This window comes from Aquarana catesbeiana, linkage group LG05 (genome assembly GCF_042186555.1).
Source record: "Aquarana catesbeiana isolate 2022-GZ linkage group LG05, ASM4218655v1, whole genome shotgun sequence".
Taxonomy (NCBI): Eukaryota; Metazoa; Chordata; class Amphibia; order Anura; family Ranidae; genus Aquarana; species Aquarana catesbeiana.
This window is the reverse complement of record NC_133328.1, coordinates 606,021,494-606,049,057: the sequence shown is the minus strand read 5'-3', so window position 1 is coordinate 606,049,057 and position 27,564 is coordinate 606,021,494. Positions and strand designations below refer to the sequence as shown.

Here is a 27,564-nt window from a genome sequence, read left to right as displayed (position 1 = left end):
AATGCAGCCCTACCAGCGCCCGTCAAATGCAGCCTCACCAGCGCCCGTCAAATGCAGCCTCACCAGCGCCCATCAAATGCAGCCTCACCAGCGCCCGTCAAATGCAGCCCCACCAGCGCCCGTCAAATGCAGCCCCACCAGCGCCCGTCAAATGCAGCCCCACCAGCGCCCGTCAAATGCAGCCCCACCAGCGCCCGTCAAATGCAGCCCCACCAGCGCCCGTCAAATGCAGCCCCACCAGCGCCCGTCAAATGCAGCCCCACCAGCGCCCGTCAAATGCAGCCCCACCAGCGCCCGTCAAATGCAGCCCCACCAGCGCCCGTCAAATGCAGCCTCACCAGCGCCCATCAAATGCAGCCTCACCAGCGCCCGTCGAATGCAGCCCCCATCAAATGCAGCCCCACGAGCGCCCATCAAATGCAGCCTCACCAGCGCCCATCAAATGCAGCGCCCGTCAAATGCAGCCCCACCAGCGCCCGTCAAATGCAGCCCCACCAGCGCCCGTCAAATGCAGCCCCACCAGCGCCCGTCAAATGCAGCGCCCGTCAAATGCAGCCCTACCAGCGCCCGTCAAATGCAGCTCTACCAGCGCCCGTCAAATGCAGCCCCACCAGCGCCCGTCAAATGCAGCGCCCGTCAAATGCTGCGCCACCAGCGCCCGTCAAATGCAGCCTCACCAGCGCCCGTCAAATGCAGCCCCCATCAAATGCAGCCCTACCAGCGCCCGTCAAATGCAGCCCTACCAGCGCCCGTCAAATGCAGCCCTACCAGCGCCCGTCAAATGCAGCCTCACCAGCGCCCGTCAAATGCAGCCTCACCAGCGCCCGTCAAATGCAGCCTCACCAGCGCCCGTCAAATGCAGCCCCACCAGCGCCCGTCAAATGCAGCCCCACCAGCGCCCGTCAAATGCAGCCCCACCAGCGCCCGTCAAATGCAGCCCCACCAGCGCCCGTCAAATGCAGCCTCACCAGCGCCCGTCAAATGCAGCCTCACCAGCGCCCGTCAAATGCAGCCCCACCAGCGCCCGTCAAATGCAGCCCCACCAGCGCCCGTCAAATGCAGCCTCACCAGCGCCCATCAAATGCAGCCTCACCAGCGCCCGTCGAATGCAGCCCCCATCAAATGCAGCCCCACGAGCGCCCATCAAATGCAGCCTCACCAGCGCCCATCAAATGCAGCGCCCGTCAAATGCAGCCCCACCAGCGCCCGTCAAATGCAGCCCCACCAGCGCCCGTCAAATGCAGCCCCACCAGCGCCCGTCAAATGCAGCCCCACCAGCGCCCGTCAAATGCAGCCCCACCAGCGCCCGTCAAATGCAGCCCCACCAGCGCCCGTCAAATGCAGCCCCACCAGCGCCCGTCAAATGCAGCCCCACCAGCGCCCGTCAAATGCAGCCCCACCAGCGCCCGTCAAATGCAGCCCCACCAGCGCCCGTCAAATGCAGCCCTACCAGCGCCCGTCAAATGCAGCCCATCAAATAATGCTTTCTTCCATTTATTCGGGAGTCAGGACACAGACAGTCCTCCAGAGCTGGACAGGAATTGGTAGAGAAAGAACTTCCAGGGTGTAAATCACAACACTGGCTGTACAGAATTATAAAGCGTTAAAGGCGAAGTAAAGGCAAAACCTTTTTTTTTTTCTTTTTTACTCGTTTAGATAAAGTAAGGGAGGGTTATAACCAGGGTGGATTTGATTTAAATCACTAGTAAAAAGGATTGATTTAAATCAACTTGATTGAAATCATAACTTTTAAAGAGCAACTGTCCTCTCTGTCCCACAGCGGCCCCTCCTCTGATCCGCTGGTGACTCACCGACAGTCCCATTCACTTTAATGGGACGGCTGGTGATGCGGCAGGGACACAACAAGGAGAGGGACGTGGCGGCAGCAGGTGAGTGGATGCCGCTAACAGGCGCTGTCATGATGGATCTGAAATGACAGGTGCTCTTTACATGTAAGGACTTATTCTTGCTGGTAGTTAGAATCTTTAATATTTACAAACGAAATGAAGGTTTCCTATTTAGAATAATAAGCTGTCAGGTTAGTAAAACAGCGATATCAGAACTGATTCAATCATACAGTTTGTAGTGTACATAGATTTGCAGAGCAATGGGATAAAGGAAAGGAATATTCCTGAACTTTGTTTTATCTCATGGTTACTGTGAAATTTGTGAAAGCATGCACTGCATTGATGCAATCTCAGCTTGCAGAGCTTGGATTCATTGAATGAGTTTACCAAAAATGTAAATATTGCAGAATATACAGCCTTATGCTACACAACTAAGCTCCATTTCATGCAGAATAAACTGAATTATTATCTTAAATAGAAAACGATCTTTTAGATTTTTACCACAAAAGCATTTTATTTTAAAAAATCTTTTTTTTTTTCTTTTTTTTTTCCATTTAAAAAAAAAAAAAGTAATGATTGATTTTTATCCACCCTGGTTAATCACAACACTTATGCCCCGTACACACAGTCGGACTTTCTGACGGAATATGTGCGATCGGAGCTTGTTGTCGGAAATTCCAACCGTGTGTGGGCTCCATCGGACTTTTTCCATCGGAATTTCCGACACACAAAGTTTGACAGCAGGCTATAAAATTTTCCGACAACAAAATCCGATCGTGTAAATTCTGATCGTGTGTAGACAATTCCGATGCACAAAGTGCCACGCATGCTCAGAATAAATAGAGATGAAAGCTATTGGCCACTGCCCCGTTTATAGTCCCGACGTATGTGTTTTACGTCACCGCATTCAGAATGATCAGATTTTCCAACAACTTTGTGTGACCGTGTGTATGCAAGACAAGTTTGAGCCAACATCCGTCGGAAAAAATCCTAGGATTTTGTTGTCAGAATGTCCGATCAATGTCCGACCGTGTGTACGGGGCATAATGCTGGCTGTACAGAATTGCAAAGCGTTAAAGGCAAAACTTTTTTTTGTTGTTCATTTAGATAAAGTAAGGGAGGGTTATAACCCCTATTAGGCTTTTTTTCGCTACCTGAATGGGAGATTTCTCTTCACTTCCTGTCCTGTAGCCAAACCAGGAAGTGAGAGGGAATCCCAGAACATGTGTCCCCATTGAAAGATGTCCTCTCTTTTCCTGTTTTGGTGACAACCCAAAATTTGGAATTTTCTTTCAATGATAATGGTAAACAGGAGAAATACTTTGAAGAAGGGTGTTAGCTTGGTGCCAATACAATACCTTCGATGATGTGTGCCCCGCTGGAGGCTGCTCCTACTCTCCTGAATCATATACCCCATGTGCATCCTCTGATGGTGACCTCACCAATGAGGTTCTCACAGTGGAGGCCAATGTTCTATCAAATTACTGTGACCTGTCAGATCGTCTAACGGAAGTGACGTTCCTACCCAAAAATAATTACTGCGCTTGTGCTCCAAAATGCGTTCAAAACACTTCATGATCTGACGGGTAGCGGTAATCTGATAGAACACACATGCGGACATCTTACTACACCCAGCTACGTCTTGAATTTCAGAGCTATTTTAGCAATAAAGTGAGCGTATGTAAATATAGGATTTTGACATCTGTGATGCTGTTTGGCTGTTATATTTTGAAAGGCTAAAGGTTTAGCGGTGATCAGTGTGGGGTGTACCAACATGGCCTCCGCCACCTTCCTACCGCTGATGTCCAGCTTCTTTCCATATGTAACATCAAAACAGCTTCATATCCATGTCCATATTCTCGCGCTCTCTCGCGCTCTCTCGCGCTCTCTCTCGCGCTCTCTCTCTCGCTCTCTCTCGCGCTCTCTCTCGCGCTCTCTCTCGCGCTCTCTCTCGCGCTCTCTCTCGCGCTCTCTCTCGCGCTTTCTCTCGCGCTCTCTCTCTCGCTCTCTCTCGCGCGCTCTCTCGCGCTCTCTCTCTCGCTCTCTCGCTCTCTCTCGCTCTCTCGCTCTCTCTCGCTCTCTCGCTCTCTCTCGCTCTCTCGCTCTCTCTCGCTCTCTCGCTCTCTCTCGCTCTCTCGCTCTCTCTCGCTCTCTCGCTCTCTCTCGCTCTCTCTATATATATATATATATATATATATATATATATATATATATATATATATATATATATATATATATATATATTTAATACACGCTTACTTTATTGCTAAAATTACTCTGAAGTTCAGGACGTAGCTGGGTGTAGTAAGATGTCCGCATGGATGTTCTATCAGATTACCGCTACCAACCGTCAGATCATGAAGTGTTTGGAACACATCGTGCATGTGCAGTAAGTAGTTTTTGGTCGGAACGTCACTTCCGTTACACAATCTGACGGGTAGCGGTAATCTGATAGGACACCGGAGCACAGCAATCACAGAGGGTCACTCACTGTTCACCTCCTCCTTTCAGAAACCTACTGGAGGGAATTTACTAAGACTGGAGCAGACAGAACCAGGAGACATCATGCATGGCAACCAATCAACTTCTATCAGCTTCTAGCCTTCGTTTTCAAAGCTTAAGGCCCCTTTCACACTGGGGCGGTGGGGGCGTCGGCGCTAAAAGTGCGCTATATTTAGCTCCGCTTTACCGTAGTTTTAGCGGCGGTATTCGGCCGCTAGTGGTGCGGTTTTAACCCCCGCTGGCAGCCGAAAAAGGGTTAAAACCACTCGCATAGCGCCGCTACATCGGCGGTATAGCTGCGCTGCCCTATTGATTTCAATGGGCAGGAGCAGTGAATACACCGCTCCTTCACCGCTCCAAAGATGCTGTTTGCAGGAGTTTTTTTTTTTCTCTCCTGCCAGCGCACCGCTTCAGTGTGAAAGCCCTCAGGCTTTCACACTGGAGAAACAGTAGCGGCAGTTTTAGGTCGGTTTGCAGGCGCTATTTTTAGCGCAATAACGCCTGCAAACCGCCCCAGTGTGAAAGGCCTAACTGAACAAGCTGGTTGCCAAACGTCATTGCTCCAGATTGTCTGCCTTGATCTTAGAATATCCCCCCTCTTTGTATACTTTGAATAAGGGGTGTTCTGTGATTGGACAAGGGGCCTATGAATGTCTTGATCTCTCCTTGTCCAATCACAGAACGCCTTTTTTTTTTTTTTTTTTTTTTTTTTTTCAAAAGAATACAAAGGGGTTGATTTACTACAATTGGAGAGCGCAGAATCTGGTGCAGCTCTGAATAGACACCAATCGGCTTCTGACTTCAACTTGTTCAATTTTGCAGGTAAAAAAAATGTGCATTTGTTATTATTATTATTTTTTATTTATTTATTTTGGAGCCTGTAAAGCATTGTGCCCGCGATCAGCAGATTGCTGGTGCCATACATGTCTCCTCCAGATCTATCAGTGTATATGTGTGCCTGTACATGCTGTAAAAAGATACAATCTGACATTTAGAATCCATGAACTACCACGTCACTGCACAGGGTGAGGGCAAGTGGTACAAAAGATTATAAATGTGGGGGAAGAGCTGATGGAAGTGATAAAAGATTAGTTGGTGGTGGGATAGGCTTCCCTGAAGAGATGAGTTTTCAGGGATCGCCTAAAGGCAGCCAGAGTAGGTGATAGCCAGAAAGATTGAGGTAGAGAGTTCCAGAGGATGGGAGAGGTTCTGGAGAAGTCCTGGAGATGAGCATGGGAGGAGACAAGGGAGCTTGAGAGCAGGAGGTCTTGAGAGGATGGTTTATTGGGCGGTAAAACCGAGTGGAACATGTAACACAGGGGTGTCAAACTCAATTTCTTTGTGGGCCGCATCGGCAGCATGGTTGCCCCCAAAGGGCCAGTTGTATCTGGGGTGCACTATGTACAGAGTGCACCCCAGTGCAGAGTTTGTGCACTTCGAATAGAATGCAGAGTTCAGGTTACGCTACGTACAGAGTTCAGGAGTGCAGGGTTGAAGGGTACGCTGTGTGAAGTGCAGGGTTTAGTGGTGTGCTATGCACAGTGTGCATTCCCCCCCCCCCCCCCCCCCGTTCTCTCTCTCAGGTTCTGAAGATCTGGCCCCACTGTGCGTGCATGCGTGCAGGGATCTGTTAGATCCAGGAGCAGCTGAGGGAAAAGCTCTCAGCTGTCCGAAGGCTTCTGTGTTTACAAGTGGGAGCGGAGGGTGAGAATCGGAGGTTGCAGAATGGAGTTCTACCTCGTTCCATCTGCAAAACTGGGTGTGAGGGCCATGTGACAAGGCCTGGTGGGCCGCATTCGGCCCCGGGCCTTGTGTTTGACATGTGTGATGTAACGTGCTCCCAGAGATGAACTTATCCTTTAAGCTTTGACAAAAAAAACAAAACTGTAAGCTGATTGGTTTCTATGCAGAGATCACAGAGTTGCACCAGATTTTGCACTCTCCAGTAGTAAACCAACCCCCACTGCTTTTAAAATTTCACTTTAAAACAGAGTCACAGACTTCTAAATACTGTACTTCACGATATAAGCTCAGCTTAGTGGTAAAAATAAGTGTGAAATGCAAGATTTCAGTGGGTGTAAAAAGATGGCCGCTTGGCGACTTCAGAATGTAGGCTTAGTGTGGTAGTGTCCGGGGTGTACCAAGATGGCCTTGACAGAACGTCACATTCGTTACGAAATCTGACGGAATAGAGGCAGATCATGGCTGGTGGGAGGGGCTGGCAGGGGGCTGTACATAGCTTCCTGGTAACAACACAGTACTTTTCTCAAGAGCCCCCATCTCTGATGCAAGCAGTGGGCTGGTTCTTGGGAGGAGTTATGTATATTGATGGGAGGTTGTCAGCCTGGAGCAGTGGGTGTTCCTAGGCAGGTTGTATTTTGCACAGAGACCTCCCGAGGGAATATCCACATGTGATGATAAAGCTCCATGATTGAAAGAAAAGAAATGTAAAATCCGGTGAATGAAAGGGAAGAGACAGGGACAGTCTGGCTGAATGATGGTGGACATCCTCGAGGCAGGAAATGGTTTTGGGCTCTATTATTATTTGCTGAAAATTCTAGGGGAGGTTTCAGTCTAGGGGAGGAGCTAGGGGAGGAGCCTGTACAAAAGATGGAAGACTGGAGATCAGCTTCAAAGGAAACTTGGCATTGATGACCTCTCCTACTACTATGTTCCTGGCTGCTCTCGGCCCATATTACTTTCTATAGACACTTATGCAGCCAGTAAAGGGAACGCCTCGAGCTTTACACTTCTCTCAGTTCCTCAGAAATGAGTGAAGCTGTGGGTCTCCCTGACAACCCGTATTTCCAGGTGATGAGATCAGTAACCGTAGTCTACATGTTCCTCTGATTACTGCTTTTATTCTCATTCCATTTCCTCCTTTGCAGGGTTATCAGACGTGCAGGAGGTTTATAGTCAGCTGAAAGATTACTCCACCAAACACACAGATACCTTCCCAGGTAAGTCGTCTTCCTTCACAGCTCTTCATCTGACATTTGTTTGGTTTCTCGATGTGCATCCAACAGAAACTCTGCCGGTTTCTTCTTGAACCAGGTAAGTTGTCACTGCGCAGGCTTTTCTATAGATTCTATGGATCTCTCTACTACTACTGTCAAGTGCATGAGATAAACATTCACAGATGGGGCTCATTCAGACGTGCGGCACAGTGTTTGAGGGCTGGGACATGGGGCGAGGGATGGGAGAAGTGTCAGCGGACATGGACATGGGGCGAGGGACGGGAGAAGTGTCAGCGGACATGGGGCGAGGGACGGGAGAAGTGTCGGCGGACATGGGGCGAGGGACGGGAGAAGTGTCGGCGGACATGGGGCGAGGGACGGGAGAAGTGTCGGCGGACATGGGGCGAGGGACGGGAGAAGTGTCGGCGGACATGGGGCGAGGGACGGGAGAAGTGTCGGCGGACATGGGGCGAGGGACGGGAGAAGTGTCGGCGGACATGGGGCGAGGGACGGGAGAAGTGTCGGCGGACACGGGACGGGAGAAGTGTCGGCGGACACGGGACGGGAGAAGTGTCGGCGGACACGGGACGGGAGAAGTGTCGGCGGACACGGGACGGGAGAAGTGTCGGCGGACACGGGACGGGAGAAGTGTCGGCGGACACGGGACGGGAGAAGTGTCGGCGGACACGGGACGGGAGAAGTGTCGGCGGACACGGGGCGGGAGAAGTGTCGGCGGACACGGGGCGGGAGAAGTGTCGGCGGACACGGGGCGGGAGAAGTGTCGGCGGACACGGGGCGGGAGAAGTGTCGGCGGACACGGGGCGGGAGAAGTGTCGGCGGACACGGGGCGGGAGAAGTGTCGGCGGACACGGGGCGGGAGAAGTGTCGGCGGACACGGGGCGGGAGAAGTGTCGGCGGACACGGGGCGGGAGAAGTGTCGGCGGACACGGGGCGGGAGAAGTGTCGGCGGACACGGGGCGGGAGAAGTGTCGGCGGACACGGGGCGGGAGAAGTGTCGGCGGACACGGGGCGGGAGAAGTGTCGGCGGACACGGGGCGAGGGACGGGAGAAGTGTCAGGAGGGGGGATTTGGGGGCAGTATTTATGATAGAAGGGGGGTTTGAGGGTGGGATTTGGGAGAAAAATTTATGCTACAAGGGGGGATTTTGGGGAGAGGACTTGTGCTAGGAAAGGGGATTTGGGTGTGAGGATTAGTGCTAGGAGGGGAGGATTGGGGTGGAGGATTTGTGCTAGGAGGGGGGGGGTTTATGCTAGGAGGGGGATTTTGGAGGAAGGTTTACACTAGGAGGGTAGATTTGGGTGGAAAATCTGGCTCCAAACTTTTTTAGCTGGCTCCTCAATTCAAAGCAAATTTTGTCAAGCCCTGTATTGGGTTTTTATTGCTCCCAGTGTCCCAGTTAGGGAGATTTGCTCTCTCTATTTGTCCCGTTTACTATGATCAGTGTAAGTAAAAGAAAATCCCAAATTTTGGGATTGGCTGCAGAAAAGTAATAGAGGGGAAAGCTTCCAATGGGGTTTCTAGTTCTGGTGACTGGGAGGTCCCTAAGAAATTCCCTTAATTTGCAGGCATTTCCTCTAACTTCCTGTTTGGCTGTGGGACAGGAAGTGAAGGGAAATCTCTGCAATAGGATACTGATGTCAAAAAAAAAAATGGGTGGAATGACAGGGCTCCCGCTGCTGTCAGTGACAGCCAGTATGGAGGGTACAGGTGGCGGGGCTCGGAAGCGACCACTCACCAGTGCCCCAGAGCAAGCGGCCTGCTATGGGAGCACTCTGAAGGAGGGAAGAGTCAGGAGCGCCGGCAGGTGACCTGAGCAGAGGAGGATTGAGGCTGCTCTGTGCAAAACCATTACACAGAGCAGGTAAGTATACCACGTTTGTTATTTTTATTAGTTTATTATTCTCTGAACATTTACAATTACTTTTAAACGCACACTCTAAGCGTGGTGGCAGAAATGTCAACGTTTCCTGCAGCGCCGCTACAACAGCCCAGAGGGATGGAGATTTAGTGTTTACAGAACAGAAGTATAGCACACATTGGTTAGGTGTTTTAGGGAACAAAAACCAATCTGCCCAGCCCTCCACTTTATCTGAAGTGGATTTATTGTGATTGTACAAACTGTGGGATGGTAGTGGAATTGTATGTGTTTGTGGCCCTTGAAATGTAAAACCCACATATCAAATTGTGACATTTTTCACACCCAAATATAATTCACCATTTCTACCTGCAGTGAGGATTTACTGTATATCCTCAGTGATTGTAACAGCTACAGTATATTCTAGTAAGCTTGGACATTTCCAACCTCTCATTGTTCTTTTCAGCTTGTTCCCTTTCCGGAGATCCAGGAGTAAGAAAATGGTTCTTTGCTCTCCAGGTTGCCTTTGGATCCTTCCAGGTAAGAAATGTTTGTTATCAACCTTATAAAAGTAGAATATAGTTGACCTTATGGATGACAGATCCTATGAGAACATAGGTAAAGGCTATCTCCAGCTAAATACAGAGTTTGAACATGTCTATAGCAGCTGTTTCATGTCTCAAAAGATTTCAAGTAATGCACATACTGGGGTTTTATCTACTAAAACTGGGGAGTGCAAAATCTGGTACAGCTGTGCTTGGTAGTCAATCAGCTTCCTACTTCAGCTTGTTCCATTAAGGCTTTGACACAAAAAACCCTGAAAACTGATTGGTTTCTATGCAGAGCTGCACCAGATTTTGCACTCCGGCTTCAGTAAATGAGCTCCACTGTTGTACTTCCTCTTATTACTGCTGTGCACAATGAGGGGTATTACACTTTCGGAGGATGCATTTCTGTAGACTCGATGTCGTGGTCTAATCTGCTACCTGTTCATTGGACTACTAGGTAAATGTCACTGTGCTGGTGTCACTCACCATCCTTCCTGCCAGGTATTTGCTTAACTGCACGCACTACTACTAGTTCCACTTTTAGCATAGTGGTCAGTGGTTAGCACTTCTGCTTGGCAACACTAGGGTCACTGTTCGGAATTCCAACCACGACACTACCTGTCTGTGTGGGTTTTCTCCAGGGACTCTGGTTTCCTCTCACACTCCAAAGACAGTCTGGTAGGGTAATTGGCTCCTGTCTAAATTGGCCCAAATATGTACAGTGCCTTGAAAAAGTATTCATACCCCTTGAAATTTTCCACATTTTGTCATGTTACAACCAAATATGTAAATATATTCTATTAGCATTTTATGTGATGGACCAACACAAAAGTGGCACACAATTTGAAGTGGAAGGAATTTTTTTTTTTTTTTTTACAAATATCTGAAAAGTCTGGCGTGCATTTGTATTCAGCCCCATTACTCTGATACACCTAACTAAAATCTAGTGGAACCAATTACCTTCAGAAGTCACCTAATTAGTAAATAGAGTCCGCCTGTGTGTAATTTAATCTCAGTATAAATACAGCTGTTCTGTGAAGCCCTCAGAGGTTTATTAGAGAACCTTAGTGAACAAACAGCATCATGAAGGCCTAGGAACACACCAGCCAGGTCAGGGATAAAGTTGTGTAGAAGTTTAAAGCAGGGTTGAGTTATAAAAAAAAAAAAAATATCCCAAGCTCTGAACATCTCACGGAGCTCTGTTCAATCCTTCATCCGAAAATAGAAAGAGTATGGCACAACTGCAAACCTACCAAGACATGGCCGTCCACCTAAACTGACAGGCCGGGAAGCAGTGAAAAGGCCCGTGGTAACTCTGGAGGAGCTGCAGAGATCCACAGCTCAGGTGGGAGAATCTGTCCTCAGGACAACTATTAGTCGTGCGCTTCACAAATCTGGCCTTTATGGAAGAGTGGCAAGAAGAAAGTCATCATTGAAAGAAAGACATAAGAAGTCCTGTTTGCTGTTTGTGAGAAGCCATGTGGGGGACACAGCAAACATGTGGAAGAAGGTGCTCTGGTCAGATGAGACTAAAACTATGGAACTTTTTGGCCTAAAAGCGTTGTATGGCAGAAAACTAACACTGCACATCACCCTGAACACACCATCCCCACCATGAAAGATGGTGGAGGCAGCATCATGTTGTGGGGATGCTTTTCTTTAGCCTCTTGCCGACCAGCGCACGACGATGTCTGTCGGCACAGTGGCACAGCTGCGCAAATGGGCGTACCTGTACGTCCCCTTTAAGACATGGTACTGTAAATGTACTCTGATCTGCGCAGCTCAATGTCTATTACCACTGACTTGCAGGAGGAAGCATTTATGACAGAAGGGCCTGTTGGGGTTGATTATAGCGGCTTCACTAAATTCTCATTTCAAAGCTAAACTCTGGGGATATTTAAAAACTACCTGTGTGGCTCCCCCGCACTGCAAGGGTAGTTCTTAAGAAAATCTTCCTTGGGTTCAATTTTAAAATGAGAATCTGGAGAAGCCGCTATAGTCAAAGGCAATGTATAGCGCTTTGTGTCTATCAGTTCTTTTATTGTCAGGACTAGTGTTTGTAAAAATAATCATGTTGTAAAAATCTCCTCAGTTCTCTAGTTCGGATTGGGAAGATCAGAGCCTGGTGTCCTTCCCTGATGATGGATCAGAACCTCCTCCATGCGCTGTTGATGAATGTGTGTGTGCTCTGCAAAACTCAGAGGAAGGTGATGATGACAGCAGGGACTCTGTGTCCCAAACCAGGTATGTTATCTCCCCACAGGAAAGAAAGAAAGAGAAAATGGCTTGATTCCTCCATCAACATAGTCACTCTGTTCATCCTGCTGCGCTATTGTGTTTTTGCCAGCTGGGATCACAGAGAGCCTTCCCTGCCAGCAGAACACAATGGAGACTAGAAGTAGGAAGGAAGTAGCGCCTGGTGTCCAAAAGAATGTCGATTTTGAAAGTAGGTTAAATGGTATTCGTAATATCAAGTACATAAATGCCAACGCGTTTCGGGGGGAGCACCCCCCCCCCTTCAGGGATGTTGCTGCATACTATTTCAATTGTGGGGGGGGGGAAAGTACCCAAGCCGGATAAATAGTTGAAGGTATCGGCGTGCACACTGACAGAATGACAGCTGTGGTTTCAGCTCATTGCTGCACCTGCTACCACAGCTGTCATTCTGTCAGTGTGCACTCTGATACCTTGCAAATATTTATTGGGAATTTTTAGTCAATTAAAATAGCATGCAGCAGCAGCCCTGCAGAGGGGGAAGTCCTTTCCCTTGAAACGCGTTGGCTTTTTTGTACTTGTCGGTATTACAAACAAATACCTTTTAACCTACTTTCAAATCTGGATTCTTTTGGACACTGGGCGCTACTTCCTTCCTACTACTCCAAGTCTACATGCGGAAACGACCATAAGGTTGTAGCATAAAGGCAGCAGCCCAAACCCCAACAGCTTGTGTTACCATCCCTTAAAAGTGGGAATTGCCTACAGGAGGAATTCTTTCCTACTTTGCCCACACACGACCATTGACTGATCCAGTCAGTCCAGTGCAGACTCCAGCACAAACAAGGCAGAACACAATGGTTACTGCTGGCACCTAGAACTGCCGGCAATGATTTAAAAAAAAAATACAAATCTGACAGACTGGTTGTACTGAAGTCGATCAATGTATCAACTTCAATACAACCAGCCTGCCCATAGATAGTCTCTCGGCCCGTACAGAAAGGACCAACCGAGATTCGATCTGACTATGGCTTGCTTTAGCTTTACCAGCAGCTATGTTAGTTCAAGGGTTTATCTACATAGTTTAAAAATCTGTCATTGCCTTATCTGTTGGCAAATCTAAAGGCGAGTGTACAGATAACCTGTATGCACACCTTTCCATGAATTAAAGGAGAAGTGCAGCCAAAGCTTGTTTTGGCTGTACTTCTCCTATTGATTACAGGAGTGCAATTCGTTTTGCACTCCTGTGACCCGTTTTCAGCAGAGAGCGGACTGAAGACTGAAGTCCGCTCTCTGTTGATGTCATGGATATCAGTGCAGGCAAAGTCTGGATCCACCTGGTGCCTGGACTGGCATCCGTCTCAGGCTCTCAAAGCCAATGAGAGACTGAGACAGCCGCTCCCCGCCCCTCATCAGCCCTGCGCTCCAGTGATAAAGGAGGGGCCGAGCAGAGAGCTGTGTCTGACAGTCTGCAGCTCTCTACTCGGGGATCTCTAAAAACCGAGTCATCAGTGGTGTTCTATTGCTTGGTTCTCACAGTAGAGGCACTGAGGTAAGTATGATTTGCAAAAAAAAAAAATCCTTCTCTCTTAGCCTCGGTTCACACCAGAGGCGGCACGACTTGCACGACTTGCAGGTCGCCTCACCGAGGCGACCTGCACACGACTGCCGGGGCGACTTGCAGGACGACTTCTGTATAGAAGTCTATGCAAGTCGCCCCCAAAGTAGTGCAGGAACCTTTCTTCTAAGTCGGAGCGACTTGCGTCGCTCCTATTAGAATGGTTCCATAGCACAGAACGGGAGGCGACTTGTCAGGCGGCTAGGTCGCCTGACAAGTCGCCCCCGTGTGAACCGAGCCTCAAAGTGGTTATAAAGTCTTGTTTTTTTGTTTGCTATAAAAATAACAAACGTTATACTTGCCTGCTCTATGCAGTGGATTTTCACAGAGCAGCCCAGATCCTCCTCTTCTCAGGTGTCTTTGCGGTGCTCCTGGCCCCTCCCTCCTGTTGAGTGCCCCCACAGCAAACAGCTTGCTATGGGGGCACCCAAGCCCAGCTGAAGCTCAGTGTGTCCATTCAGACACTGCGCTGTGGTTCGGCCCTGCCCCCTCTCTCTCCTGATTGGCTAACTGACTTAGACAGCAGCGGGAACCAATGGTGCTGCTGCTATGTCTTAGCCAATCGGGAGGGAGAGTCCCGGACAGCCAAGACACTTGTGGACATCGCTGGACAGAGATGGGGCTCTGGTAATTTATTAGGGGGGCTGCTGCACACAGAAGGCAGAATGCATTGAGATAAAAAAATCTTCTGCCTTTATAACCCTTTTAATGCAACTCTGTATTCATAAATAAGCTGTTATAATCATTTTCAGAATGCAACTATTGCGTGTCGCTGTATTTGGTTTGCTATTCCCTGTACAGCAAAGCATTGACTGTGAAAGGCAGAGGCAGCACAGGGAGCCAATTAAATCAGCTTTATGTAAATATGCTGATGAAAGAACAAAGGAGAGGAGGAGTGGTAATTGATTCTTCTGCTGTCCTATAAGCTGTAGGGCACGTTTGTTACACATATTCCCTACGTGTAACAAAGCACATGATGACTCTGGATGTTGTCAGTCTAAAGACCAGCATCATTCAAATTACTTTCTCTGAGGTGGGTTTGGACCCCAGCCAGTGATTGGACAGTAAAAGGAGAAGCAGCATAGTAAGGAGCAGAGCTCATCTCGCTAACTCTGCTTTCCCTTTCTAACCGCATTTCTTGTCAGAACATGAAGTGGTTCCTTGGGCTTCTCCTCCTGCTCCCAGTCTAAGCTTTGCTGTACAGGGACTGCAAGAGGCTGACACTAGGTCAAATTCGGGTACTTACACTGCTTATATTTACAAAATACATTTGATGAGGCTTTAATGACTACAGAGCTGCATTCATTTCTGTTGTTTTTATATCTTCCTGGAATTCAGCTTAAAATACAATGGCACAAGCAGGAAATTGGATTTTCGCATTCACCGGTGGTGAATTTTTCGCTGTCATTTTGTAAAATACATGCATCTGGAAGATCAACCTGCAGACAATGTTTGGCGAATGGCAGATTTACAGCTTTATGAATACAACATGTATGGTGTGTGTGCCACCCCAGAGGTCTTGGTATGTGGGTGTGTGAGTTCCATATTTCAGATAAGCTTAGAAAGCTTGTTGAAAGGGCACAACAAATGAAATTTATAATGGAATCTTACATTGTAGGTACATAGATGCAATTTCCTTTTGATACCTGTGTTCACATATCTTTTAGATATATGGAGTTGTCCCAGGTTGTGTTGTGTTGTGGGGGGGGAGGGGGGGTGCTCATTTAAACCCTTTCACACTGCGATTTCTAGGCGATTTCAGGAACTGCCTGTGTAAACTTGAGGTCTGTGGACCTCAACTCACATCAAAGTCGGACCAAAGTAGTGAAGGGATTACTTTAAAGTCAGTGCGATTTGAAGTCGCACAGATATAAATAGTACTCATTGGAAATAATGGGATACGACTTGTCATGCGTCTTTGCAGTCCCAAGTTGCAGGACAAGTCGCACAAGTGTGAAAGGGGCCTAAAGGAATGGCGGATCTGGTAGCTGCGTATATGTGTCAGATCCTTTTTCATAGCTAATTTTTCGATGTGTGGTGATTTGTACAAAATTGTAGCATCGTGCGTAAACGTTCTTGCTGTTCTACGCCTCTCAATCTATTCCCTCTTAACTCTGTCAGCTTGTATGAAGAATGTGCCGAGTTACTCCATCAGTTGGCTGACAAGCTTCCAGCACCAGGTAATGTTTTCACTTCACTTTTTATTATGCAAGATAGACCTCTGATTTGGAGGTAGTGTTTTCATGATAAATGGGGCTTACTAGCAGTAGTAAAACATATACATTTTTTGTTTTTTGTAGAAGTATTTTATAAAAATTAGCAAAAAATTTAATATCACTTTCCCATTAACATCCATAGTAAAATGACCTGTTATTCAACAAAATGTTCCCCTTCTATTCTAAATATGTCAATTTTACTAGACTTTACATTTTAACTCTCCCTAACCTAACACATGGAATTGCTCAGCTGTAGTAGTAAAATGTACAAAAGGTGGTGCCTTTTGTCATACAACTCATTCGTTAAAGTCTTCTGTTACCAGATATTTCTACTGCCTGTGCCATATCTATGCCTTCTTAAAGGGGAAGTGCGGTATTTAAAACTAAAAATCATACTCGCTGAAGTGTGGATGCTGCGCCTGTCTCCTCGCCGCCTCTAAGACCGAGAACTGAACAATCAAAGACCACTGATCACTCCGTTCTCAGTCTTCCGTGAGCAGAGAGCCGGTGACTGTCAGTCACCGGCTCTCTGCTCTGCCCCTCTACTGCTCACTGGAGCGGCTGGCTCAGGCTCTCAGCAGTGCACAGAGAGGCTGAACCACCTGCTTGTCAGGGATCTGGGTGGATCATGACATTTTAATGGATAAGTTCACCATTTGAAAAAAAAATAATAAATGCACATCATATATCCTAGCATGCAGCTAAAAGTCTACTGAAGGTTGGTGTCAGCCCCACTACATATTCAAGAAGATAATCCACAGAGGGAATGGGGGGAAAAAAGGCACATGGGCTTTGTGACACCCAAAGAGGATAACACATAAGGTATAGATAAAATGGAATGTTTTATTGAGAGATTTGTTAAAATGATCTCCCATGGACCTGAAAATGTCCAGGAGCGAGTATAAGCACAAAAAAAAATGAATGTAGACACACAATTGGTAAAAATACACCGTATAGCAACAAATTCTGATAGTATGCTTCTAAGAGGCCCCAACGCGTTTCGACCTGTGTGGTCTTCTTCAGGGGATTGCCTTTTGGATATCAGATCAGGACAACTATAGCCAATGAAATATTACAAATGGAGCAGGTTCTATAATGTTGAGGGTCCCTAGGGAAAAGAAACTTTAGATGGAAAAAGGGGTTCCAGATAGTCCAAAAAGATGTAAATGTCCCTAGTACAAGGGATGTCAGCCAGTTATGGAAGTGTATATAAAGCTTCCTTAGGTGAGAACATTTCAGAGATATGGGTTATGTTCCTAGTTGTATATCACAGAAGCAGCATGGCCAGTGGCCTCCGGTTCACCAGAAAAGGCAGCCTGCCCAGACCCCTCTTGACATTCAAAAAGATGAGGCTGATGTTGGAAAACTAGAGATGTCCGGTCATATCCGCACCTCTCCCTCTCTCCCCCTGCTCTGGACATGGTGATATGACCGGACATCTTTTAGTTTTCCAACATCAGCATTCTCTTTTTATTGTCATGAGGGGTCTAGTCAGGCTGCCTTTTCTGGTGAACCAGAGGCCACTGGCCATGCTGCTTCTGTGATGCATGACTGGGAACATAACCCATATCGCTGAAATTTTCTCGCCTGAGGAAGCTTTTAATACACTTCTATAACTGGTTGACATCCCTTGTTCTGGGGACATTTATATCTTTGTGGGCTATCTGGGACCCCTTTTTCCATCCAAAGTTCTTATTTTCCCTGTGTGTATGCAGCGTGCTTGTACCTAGTATGAGCATACAGTAACAACCTAACACAAACTTTCAACGAACCTCAACAGCGCCATGATAGTTCATCAGCTGTCAGTAGTTCTAGTTTCCCATTCACAGAACTCTGTGAATGACTGATGCGGCTAGGTGGGCTGAGCCCAGCACGGCCACATAATTTTTTAAATTTGTGGCAGCTGACACGGGGAGAAGATCCCTCGGTCAGCTGTCACAGCGGGGATCTGAGGGGCCTGCTGCAGCTAAATACAGGTGTAACATGTTAGAAAAGGTAAACTTATCCTTTAAAGTCAGGATCTCTCCAGAGCCTGCACTGGCTGAGTGGGCTAAAGGCCACTGTTGTCTGAAAACTGGTCACAGGAGTGCAAAACGAAGTGCAGTCCTATAGACCCACAGGAGAAGTACAGCCAAAAGAGCTTTGGCCATACTTTTCCTGCTTTCCGCTGTGAAAACCAAACTCCAGAATCCAACATCCTTCTTTGAATCTCTGATGCCTGGTCACCCCCCATTGGCTGTCACGTCACTACAACATTAACAAATAAATGTTTATTGTTCTTTTAAAGTTATGTTTTATTCTGGTTCACAGGGAAAGCATTGGTGGACATCCTACTGATCTCTCCGGATGTTCCAAAGTTGAAGGAGTGTTTACTTGCACTGGGGGCAATCAAACACCTGAGAGAATGGCATGCGGCCAAGATAACTATTGTGACAAGAGAAAAAAAAGGGTAAGGCTGATGGGTTTTACTTTCTTTATTCCCCTGCAAAGTAAAAGCTTAATGGGCTAGTATGCATCGCATACTAGCCTATTATGTGCCACTTACCTGCAAACTAAGCCCACAATGTCCCCGCTGGTGCCCGCGTCCATCTTCACCCCTCTTCCTTCTGGGGCCATGGACTCCAGCTCTGTGACTGGCCAGAGTCGGTGCATCACTCCAGCGCATGCTGCGGCGGTCACTGCACAGGCCCTATAGAAACGGCATGATCGTGCCCTTTCTTTAGCGCGCATCCGCCGATGACATTGGCGCAAGTGTATATGGTAAATTTCTCCTAAAACTTGAATGTATATATATATATATATATATATATATATATATATATATATATATATATATATAATATATACTATATACTATATTACCAAAAGTATTGGGACACCTGCCTTTACACTCAAATGAACTTTGATGGCGTCTTAGTCCGTAGGGTTCAATATTGAGTTGGCCCACCCTTTGCAGCTATAACAGCTTCAACTCTTCTGGGAAGGTGTGACCATTCTTCCAGAAGCACATTTGTGAGGTCAGGCACTGATGTTGGACAAGAAGGCCTGGTTCACAGTCTTCGCTCTAATTCCTTTCAATAAATTTTTATTAGTAGTAGCAAAAAATTTTTTACAGAACCTATGTATAAGGCATTACATGGTAAGAAGATATGAAGATACATAAGAAGCAAATTAATTCGAGGAAAAACCTCACAATGCAAGATGTAAAATGAAAGGTCCAACCAGCAAATTTCTGAGCTACAGTTTAAAGTATATCAAAATTATAAACTAAAATAGACATGTCTCTGGCGATAGGACAATAAAGGATGTGTATTCTGCCAGAACAAAAACCTACAGGGGTCAGGTATAACTCATTTACCGGGTTAAGTGAGGAGTGGTTGTAAAGAATGAGGAAGACTTTATTCCATTATTTGCAAGGGATCAGGGGTCAGGAGAGACGCCCGCCACCCGCCCCTATGGGAACTCACTGCGGGCTTGAGGCCGCTCCCTCCTCCCGGAACCCCAACCTCGGTCGAGTCTTATCTATATGGGGTAGCCCAATATCAATATCTAAATGTGGCAATGAGAAATGTCCAACCCCGTTAATGGTTATATACGAGTGGTCAAACTAACATAGGACCATAGATATCCTCATAGAGGGAGTTATTTAATCAATCGGGATAGCCCTGGGGCCATGGAGCCAGAGGTTGTTAGGGTATTACCATGTCCCTCCGAAAAAGGGTAAAAGAGAAGTACACAAATAATTAAATAATTATCAGGGTTGAACAGTTTACATAGAGAACAATCAGAGAGTCTGAGGTACTAAAGGGAGAGGGTAGTCAGGTAGACTAGTGGAGTGGGAAGCAGGGGGGGGGGAAGACCATCGCACTTGATGAGGAATAACGGCGGAGTCTCTCAGAGAGCCTGTTGCCCTGGTAGGCTAATGCCAGGGCGTAAGGAAATATGACAAAAGTTGGCCCAAGGTTCCCAGATTAGCTCAAACTTACTAACTTTATCCTGGATAATGCTCACTATCTTTTCTTGTGCCATAATCCAGGAAATTTTATGCTTCACCGCTGTGAATGGGACTCTGTGTTTTTTCCAGCAAGAGGCTATTGTTATTTTGGTGCCCAGTAGAATGAAGAAGATCAGTTGTTGGGTATATTTATCAACCTTATCTACTTTCAGATTCAATAGGGCAATCTCTGGAATTTGAGGAATCTGAGCGGTGGATATTTTGCGGATCACTGAGAATACTTTGTTCCATAAGCCCTTATCCGTGGACATGTCCACCATACGTGGAGCAGAGTCCCTATGTGGTTGCAACCACGGAAGCACAGCAGGGAAGCATCAGGATATATCTTAGCCAGAAGATAGGGTACCCTGTACCATCTCATGAGCACCTTAATGCTGCCCTCCATGAGGGAAACATTAAGGATTCCCTTAAATGAGCGATGAAAGCAGTAAAACCATTGATCACTTTCCCATGAGATATCAAGGTCTTTTTCCCAGGACAAGGCGTATGGAGGCTTGGACACCGCAGAGGCAAGTGAAGCATATATGATTGAGATCCCCCCTCTCTGATCCACAGCACCCGAACACCATGATTCATAATTAGTTATTGAAGGGGGCTCTGGTTTGTTTGGCCAAATGGAATGAAGGAAATGTTGGATCTGCATAAAGCGAAAACGTTCGGCAGGGGGCATTTCAAGCTTACTTGTACAGAAGGCCAAAGAAAGTGGGCCTGTGGAGGAGAAATAGTTCCCTATTCTGAGTAATCCTTTGTTCAACCACCAACTAAACGCTAAAATGTTCATTCCCGGCGGGAAGTCAGGGTTATGAAAAATATGTGTCAGGGGTTTAAGGGGGGAAATCGGGGAGGGATTTTTATAGAGTCGGTCACATAATGCAAGAGAGTGTGATAATGTGGGGGCTAGAATGGGTGGTCTCAATTTAGAGGGAGACCAAAGTAAAAAATCAATCGTGTGGTGAGGGACTGCAAGACGTTCCATTGATACCCAATCAGGTTTCTGGCCCTTTGAATATACAATGGAGATCTGGGCCAGCTGGTCAGCCTGATAATACCACCAAATGTTGGGTAGAGCTAGACCCCCTTGTGATTTGGGGCGGAATAGAATGTGTTGTGCACAGCGACTTCCCCTTGATCCCCAAATGAATTTTATGATTTTGGATTGGAGTAGGTGAACTTGTGATTTATGGATAGGGATGGGCAAGGATCTGAATAAGTAAAGAATACGGGGTAGGAGGGTCATTTTGACTGCATTAATACGGCCTAGCCAAGATAAGTTATGGTTATCCCAATTGGATAGGTCCAAAATCAATTTACGAAAGGTGGCAGGGTAGTTGGAAGAGTAGAGAGAAGCTATATTTGCTGTGAGATTGACCCCTAGGTATGGAAGTGAGACCTCGTTCCAGGAAAACGGAAAGTGGTTTTGAAGGCTACCTAGAACATTAGGAGGGACCGAGATGTTCAGGGCAGAAGATTTGGCTACGTTGACTCGTAGACCCGATATCTCCCCAAACTTATCTAGCAAAGTGAAGATATTAGGAGTAGAGACTAGGGGGGAGGTCACGAAGAGTAACAAGTCGTCGGCAAAGAGGGCGCATTTGTGCTCGCGTTTACCACACACCACCCCTTTGATGTCAGGGTGAGTTCTAACTGCAATAGCCAGGGATTCCATGGCTATGACAAACAGAAGGGGGGGAGAGCGGGCACCCCTGTCTAGTACCCCTTTCTATAGTAAAAGGTTCAGAATAGTAGCCCTGTAATCTGACCTGTGCAGTGGGGCCGGAGTACAGGGCTCTAAGGATGTTCATGAAATGTTGACCAAAACCCCAACGTTCTAGTACATGGAATAAGTAGGACCAGGTGACTGTCAAAAGCTTTTTGCAAATCGATGGATAACAAATAGCCGTGTTGCGGGGGGCCTCCATCCCATTGAGAATTAAGAAGAGAGATCATGTTAATTGCTCTTCTGATCTGGTCAGGTCCTTGTCTCCCCGGGATAAAGCCCACTTGGTCTTTGTTGATATAAACTGCTATGCAGGAAGCTAACCGGTTGGAAAGAACTTTAGTTAATATTTTTAGATCATTGTTAATTAAGGAAATAGGACGGTAATTGGAGACCATAGTCGTGTCTTTGTCAGGTTTTGGAATGACCGAGATGAAGGCAAGATTGAGGGCTTTATCCAGGGGAGAGCCAGACCTGAGAGAGTTAAAGAATTTGACCAAATACGGAGTTAAGATAGGTCCGAATTTTTTGTAATAACCCGCGGAAAAGCCGTCAGGTCCCGGGGCCGAGTTTTGTTTCAGGTGTTTAATCACCCTGAGTACTTCTACTTCTGATATGGGATCGTCCAGAAGGTCTGAATGCTCAGACGATAATTTGGGGAGGGGTAAGCAATTCAGGAAATCTGATGTAGAATGGTCAGGTGTTGATTGTTCTTGTTTGTATAATGATGTATAAAAATTATGGAATGTTTCCATTATACTTTTTGGGTTTTGAGAAAGTTCGCCGGAAAGAGTGCGAATTTTGGGGAAGGCAGCCGATCGAGATCTTGGAGACAATTTGGTGGCTAATTTAGTTCCAATTTTGTCAGTCTGGTGGTAAAAGCTTGCGCCTGACCACCGGAGCTGTTTCTCAGCCTCGGAGGTGAGGGCCAGGTTTAAAGAAGTCCGCGCATTTTCCAGCGCCTCTAGAGAATCCTTAGTGGGATTCCTCTTATGGGCTCTAGACAGGGATTGAAATCTTAACCTAAGGTTATTAGTGTCAGCCGTACGTTCCTTTTTAAGGTTGGAGGAGATTTGAATAATCTTCCCTCTGAGTACTGCCTTATGGGCCGCCCACAGCGTTTCCGGAGAAACTTCTCCCGTGTCATTTAAACGAAAATATTCCTGAATTTCTTTAGCTAGAATCGAGCATTGTATTGGGTCACTAAGGAGCCCTTCATTAAGGCGCCATATGAATTTTTTTCCCGGGTTAGGAGATTGTTGCAGATATAGGAGAACCAAGGAGTGGTCCGAAATGGGGGAGTCTCTAATAACTGCTTTGTTAGCCCTAGGGATGTTATGTGATTGTATAAAAATGTGGTCGATTCTGGAGTAGAGGTGATGTGGGGCGGAATAATGGGTAAAGTCTTTGGACCTAGGGTTCATTTCTCTCCATATGTCCACCAGGCCTAGAGAATGCAGAGTGGAAGCTATTTTAGTACTTTGTTTTGGGGGTTTTCTGGAGCGAGAAGGTCCCGACCCCGATTTGTCTAGGGAAGTATCGAAAGGGAGGTTCGTGTCACCTCCCATTATTATTTTCCCCTCGAGTTTTGGGCCTAGAGTGGACAACATTGTGGAGAAAAAGGAAGCCTGGCCTTTGTTTGGGGCGTAGTAAGAGATAAATGAGTATAATAAACCCTCAATCGTCCCTTTTTACCAGTAGAAACCTGCCCGCCTGGTCTTTAATAACTTCGGAGGGGGAAAATTTAAGGTGTTTTGCAAAACAGATGGCTACCCCTTTAGATTTGTTTTCAGCATTGGAAAGAAAAAACTGAGTGTAGTTACCGTGTAAAAAGGAGGGGTTGTATGAGGCTGGGAAGTGAGTTTCTTGCAATAGGAGAACTGCGATTTTTTTGTGATTTGTAGTGATTAAATAATTTGCGTCGTTTGACAGGGGAGTTCATGCCTTGTACATTATGCGTGGCTATACAGATTTGGGAAGGAAGAACGTGTGTGTCAGGGAGCATGGATCAGAGGGGGGGATGTGCGCATCACACAACAAGAGCCTACCTGAGACATCAAAATTCGTGCTCGTGTCCAAGCCTCCGCTGCCTGAAGGTTTTGGAATCTGGGATGTAGCAACATGGTTAGGCCTCTGAGAGATTCCGGGAGTAGGTGAGATGAGGAGGGGAAAAAGTGGGGGAGGATCGACCCTGAGAAAGAGAGACGGGTCATGTCAAAAACAATGTAAAACAAATGATATAAACGATCAGACATACTTAGTGTATCTAAATAACAATCTAAGAACCCTAACAGGGGGGAGGGCAGTCAGCCACCCCCTAAAAAGGTTTTTCCCAAAAACGGGATCCCCGAAAAAGGGGTTATGAAGGTGTTTCTGAGTGGGGGAAAATACCACTCAGGAACTCGTGGAGGCGAAGTGCAGCCACTCCGGCCAAACCGCCATAGAGAAAAACAAAAAGTAGAACCGTAAAAGCAAACTTGTAGGAGTCCTGAGAGGAATGGAGCAACAGAAAAAACAAAGCAAACGTCTCAGCATCCAAACAGGGTCTGGCTAAAAGCCAGGCAGAGGAGAACGGGGGCTTGGGATGTCAGCGTCCCATAGCCTGAAGGTTGCCCCAGGGAATCCTGGAGAGGAGAAGGCACTGTTGATAGCAGACTTTCCATTAAGGAGGGCGTCCATCTTTGGATCTCTTGGCTTGTTGTTTATGCCATAAGGGTTGGATGGGGCTCGAGGGTGGTGGTCTCTTCGCAGACTGAGGTGTTCTGGAATCCATGGCAGTAGATGATGTTGGCGAGTGAGATATATAAGGCCCAGTTGTAGTAGCAAACGTTCCCCATCTCCGAAATTTGTGAAGCTGTAAGACTTGTTTAGGTAGGCAAAGTTGAGGCGAAAGGGGAACGACCATCTGTAGGCGATCGATTTTTGCGATAGGATGCTCAATAGAGGCTTTAATGATCTCCGTCTCTGAATCGTGAAGGGGGAAAGGTCCGCAAAAATTTGAATCGAGTGTCCCTGGAAGGAGAGATTTTCTGATTCTCTCGCTCTGTGCATGACTTCTTCTTTGACTCTGAAGAAATGGGGTTTAACCACAATATCTCTGGGTAGGCCGTCTTGGCGTGGAGGTTGCAAGGCCCTATGTGCCCGGTCTAGTTCCAGCCTGTAATCTGGTATATCCGGAATTAAATGTTTGATAAAAGAACGAACAATTTTATCTGTGTCCTTAAAGGATTCTGGAAGGCCTCTTAGTCTGAAGTTGTATCTGCGAGACCTGTTCTCGAGGTCATCGAGTTTTGAGTATGCCATATCCAGTTGGTCATGTAATTCTTGGATCCTGTCAGTGTTCTGGTTGGCAACTGCAGCAATTTGATCAGTCTTTGATTCGATTGCTTCAATGCGTGCACCCAGCTGCTGCAGGTCAGCCTGTATAGTTGTGGTGATTTGTGAGGCATTGTGTGCCAAACCTCTTGTAAGCATATTAGAGAAAGTGTTCATTAGGGCTGCTAAGTCAGCAGGGATGGGAGCAGAGGGATCATCCTGAGGGCTGGGTGGGGGGCAGCTCTCCTCCATCTGGGATAGGGGGGGTACTTCCATGGGGCTACAGCCTAAGGAGTTCATGTGGGATCCTGTTAATAACCCATCCTGGGAATTACTCACAGTTTGCGGTTTCATCATGGCACTGGGGGAGGGCAGGGGTGGAAAGTCTTCCAAGGATGCCTCCGGATTCCCTGAGGAGCCTCGTGTGGCGCCGACCGCCGCCATTTTTGTGGAGGCCGCAATCCGCGGGCCGGAGTATAGGAATCGGGATAGGTCCCGTCTTGCCGAGCCCCCGGTCATGCGAGGGGGTCCCCCAGGACTCCAAGAGGTGAGGAGAGGGTCCGAAGGTCCGGTTCCGCCGCTATTTGTGGCTGTGGCAGGGGTCGTAGGCCGAAGTGGAGCGGAGCTCTCAGAACGAGCGACCGTTCATGGGGCTGCCGCGCATGCGCCTCCCTGATCTTGTCTTCGCTCTAATTCATCCCAAAAGTGTTCTATCGGGTTGACGTCAGGCAGGGCTGCTGATAGAAATCAGGCACCCGTATAGACTACCTGACGGGCCCCCCCAAGAAAACATTAACGCTATATTTTGCTAAAAAGAATACAATAAAATTATTAGCAGACACAAATACAACATAACTCACAGAATTCCTGCTAAGTCTAAAAGCTAAAACTGAGTTAATAAATAAAAGTGAAAATGAGATTAAAAAAAATATACAGGCTTCAGGATCAGAGAGACCGAGAGTGAGAAACAAAGTTAGGCTCCATGCACACTGGTCTATGGGAATGTTTGACCATTCTTCCAGAAGTGCATTTGTGAGGTCAGGCACTGATGTTGGATGAGAAGGTCTGGCTTACAGTTTTCTGTCTAATTCACCCCGAAAGTGTTCTGTCAGGTTGAGGTCAGGGCTCTGTGTAGGCCAGTCAAGTTGCTCCACCCCAAACTCATCCATGTCTTTATGGACCTTGCTTTGTGCCCTGGTGCGCAGTCATGTTGGATCAGGAAGGGGCCATCCCCAAACTGTTCCCACAAAGTTGGGAGCATGAAATTGTCCAAAATGGTATGCTGACACCTTAAGAGCCCTCTTCACTGGGACTGAGGGGTCAAGCCCAACCCCTGAAAAACAACCCCACATCATAATCCCCCCCCCCCCCCCCCCAAAAAAAAATGATTGGGACCAGTGCACAAAGCAGAGTCCATAAAGACATTGATAAGCGAGTTTGGGGTGGAGGAACTTGGCTGGCCTGCACAGAGTCCTGACCCTCAACCCTTAGGGTGAATTAGAGCGGAGCCTGCAAGCCAGACCTTTCTCATCCAACATCAGTGCCTGACCACACAAATGCGCTTCTGGAAGAATGATCAAACATTCCCATAGACACACACCTAAACCCTGTGGACAGCCTTCCCAGAAGAGTTGAAGCTGTTACAGCTGCAAAGGGTGGGCCAACTCAATATTGAACCCTACGGACTAATGCCCCATACACATGATCGGACATTCCGAAAACAAAATCCTAGGATTTTTTCCGACGGATGTTGGCTCAAACTTGTCTTGCATACACACGGTCACACAAAGTTGTTGGAAAATCCGATCATTCTGAACGCGGTGACGTAAAACACGTACGTCGGGACTATAAATGGGGCAGCAGCCAATAGCTTTCATCTCTTTATTTATTCTGAGCATGCGTGGCACTTTGTGCGTCGGATTTGTGTACACACGGTCGGAATTTCCGACAACACGCTCCGATCGCACATTTTCTGTCGGAAAATCCGACCGTGTGTACGGGGCATAAGACTGGGATGCCATTAAAGTTCATGTGCCTGTAAAGGCAGGCGTCGCAATACTTTTGGTAATATAGTGTGTGTGTGTATGTATGTATGTATATATGTATATGTATATATATATATATATATATATATATTTATATTATATTGCTTTTGGTGATCCTTTTATAGGAAGCATGTGCCAAAATTAAATACACAGGCCACTATTACAGGCTGCCTTCTGAAAATGTTATTGGCTTGGTAGTTATACCTGATCCTCTGACTCCTTTGGGATCGCTGATCTGGAACATGCATGCAAACCTTGAAGTCAGAGCAGACCTAGAACTCTCAATTTGCATACTGGTTTCAGGTCCGTGTCTCATGAGACCATTGGATCTGTATGCCAAATGGGCAATTGGCGTTTTTAGGAGCATTTCTGTTGGCGCGGCTTTCTGTAATCGCCAAAGTATTTTCAAAGGTAATTTAGTTTAATAAAAGTGTGAATTACCTTCAAGTATTGTATGTTTTCTTCCAAAAAATCAATAAAAATGAATTATCACAAAGTATGTATTCTTGCAGGTGGCATAAGATATCGAATTACCTCTCAGCTTCTATAGTTGCTTCCGAAGGTCTTAGGAGTTCAATTGATCCACAAGAGTTATGGAGAGGCTCTACTGAAATAAATGAGCGTAAGGTAAACTTTTTTTTTTGTGGTGTGTGTTTTTTTTTTTTTTTTATATGCATCAAATAGACTTTAGGTT

The 27,564-nt window shown here is 46.8% G+C and overlaps 1 protein-coding gene across 1 annotated transcript in view; it reads left to right on the top strand.

Annotated features, from left to right (window-relative positions):
• The window catches only part of MTBP (MDM2 binding protein), a 101,727-nt gene that overhangs the window by 1,352 nt on the left and 72,811 nt on the right, over positions 1-27,564 (top strand). Inside the window, 6 exon segments of the mRNA XM_073632205.1 lie at positions 7,238-7,309; positions 9,649-9,722; positions 11,823-11,974; positions 15,684-15,742; positions 18,089-18,227; positions 27,383-27,497. Coding sequence (XP_073488306.1) covers positions 7,238-7,309; positions 9,649-9,722; positions 11,823-11,974; positions 15,684-15,742; positions 18,089-18,227; positions 27,383-27,497 — 611 coding nt within the window.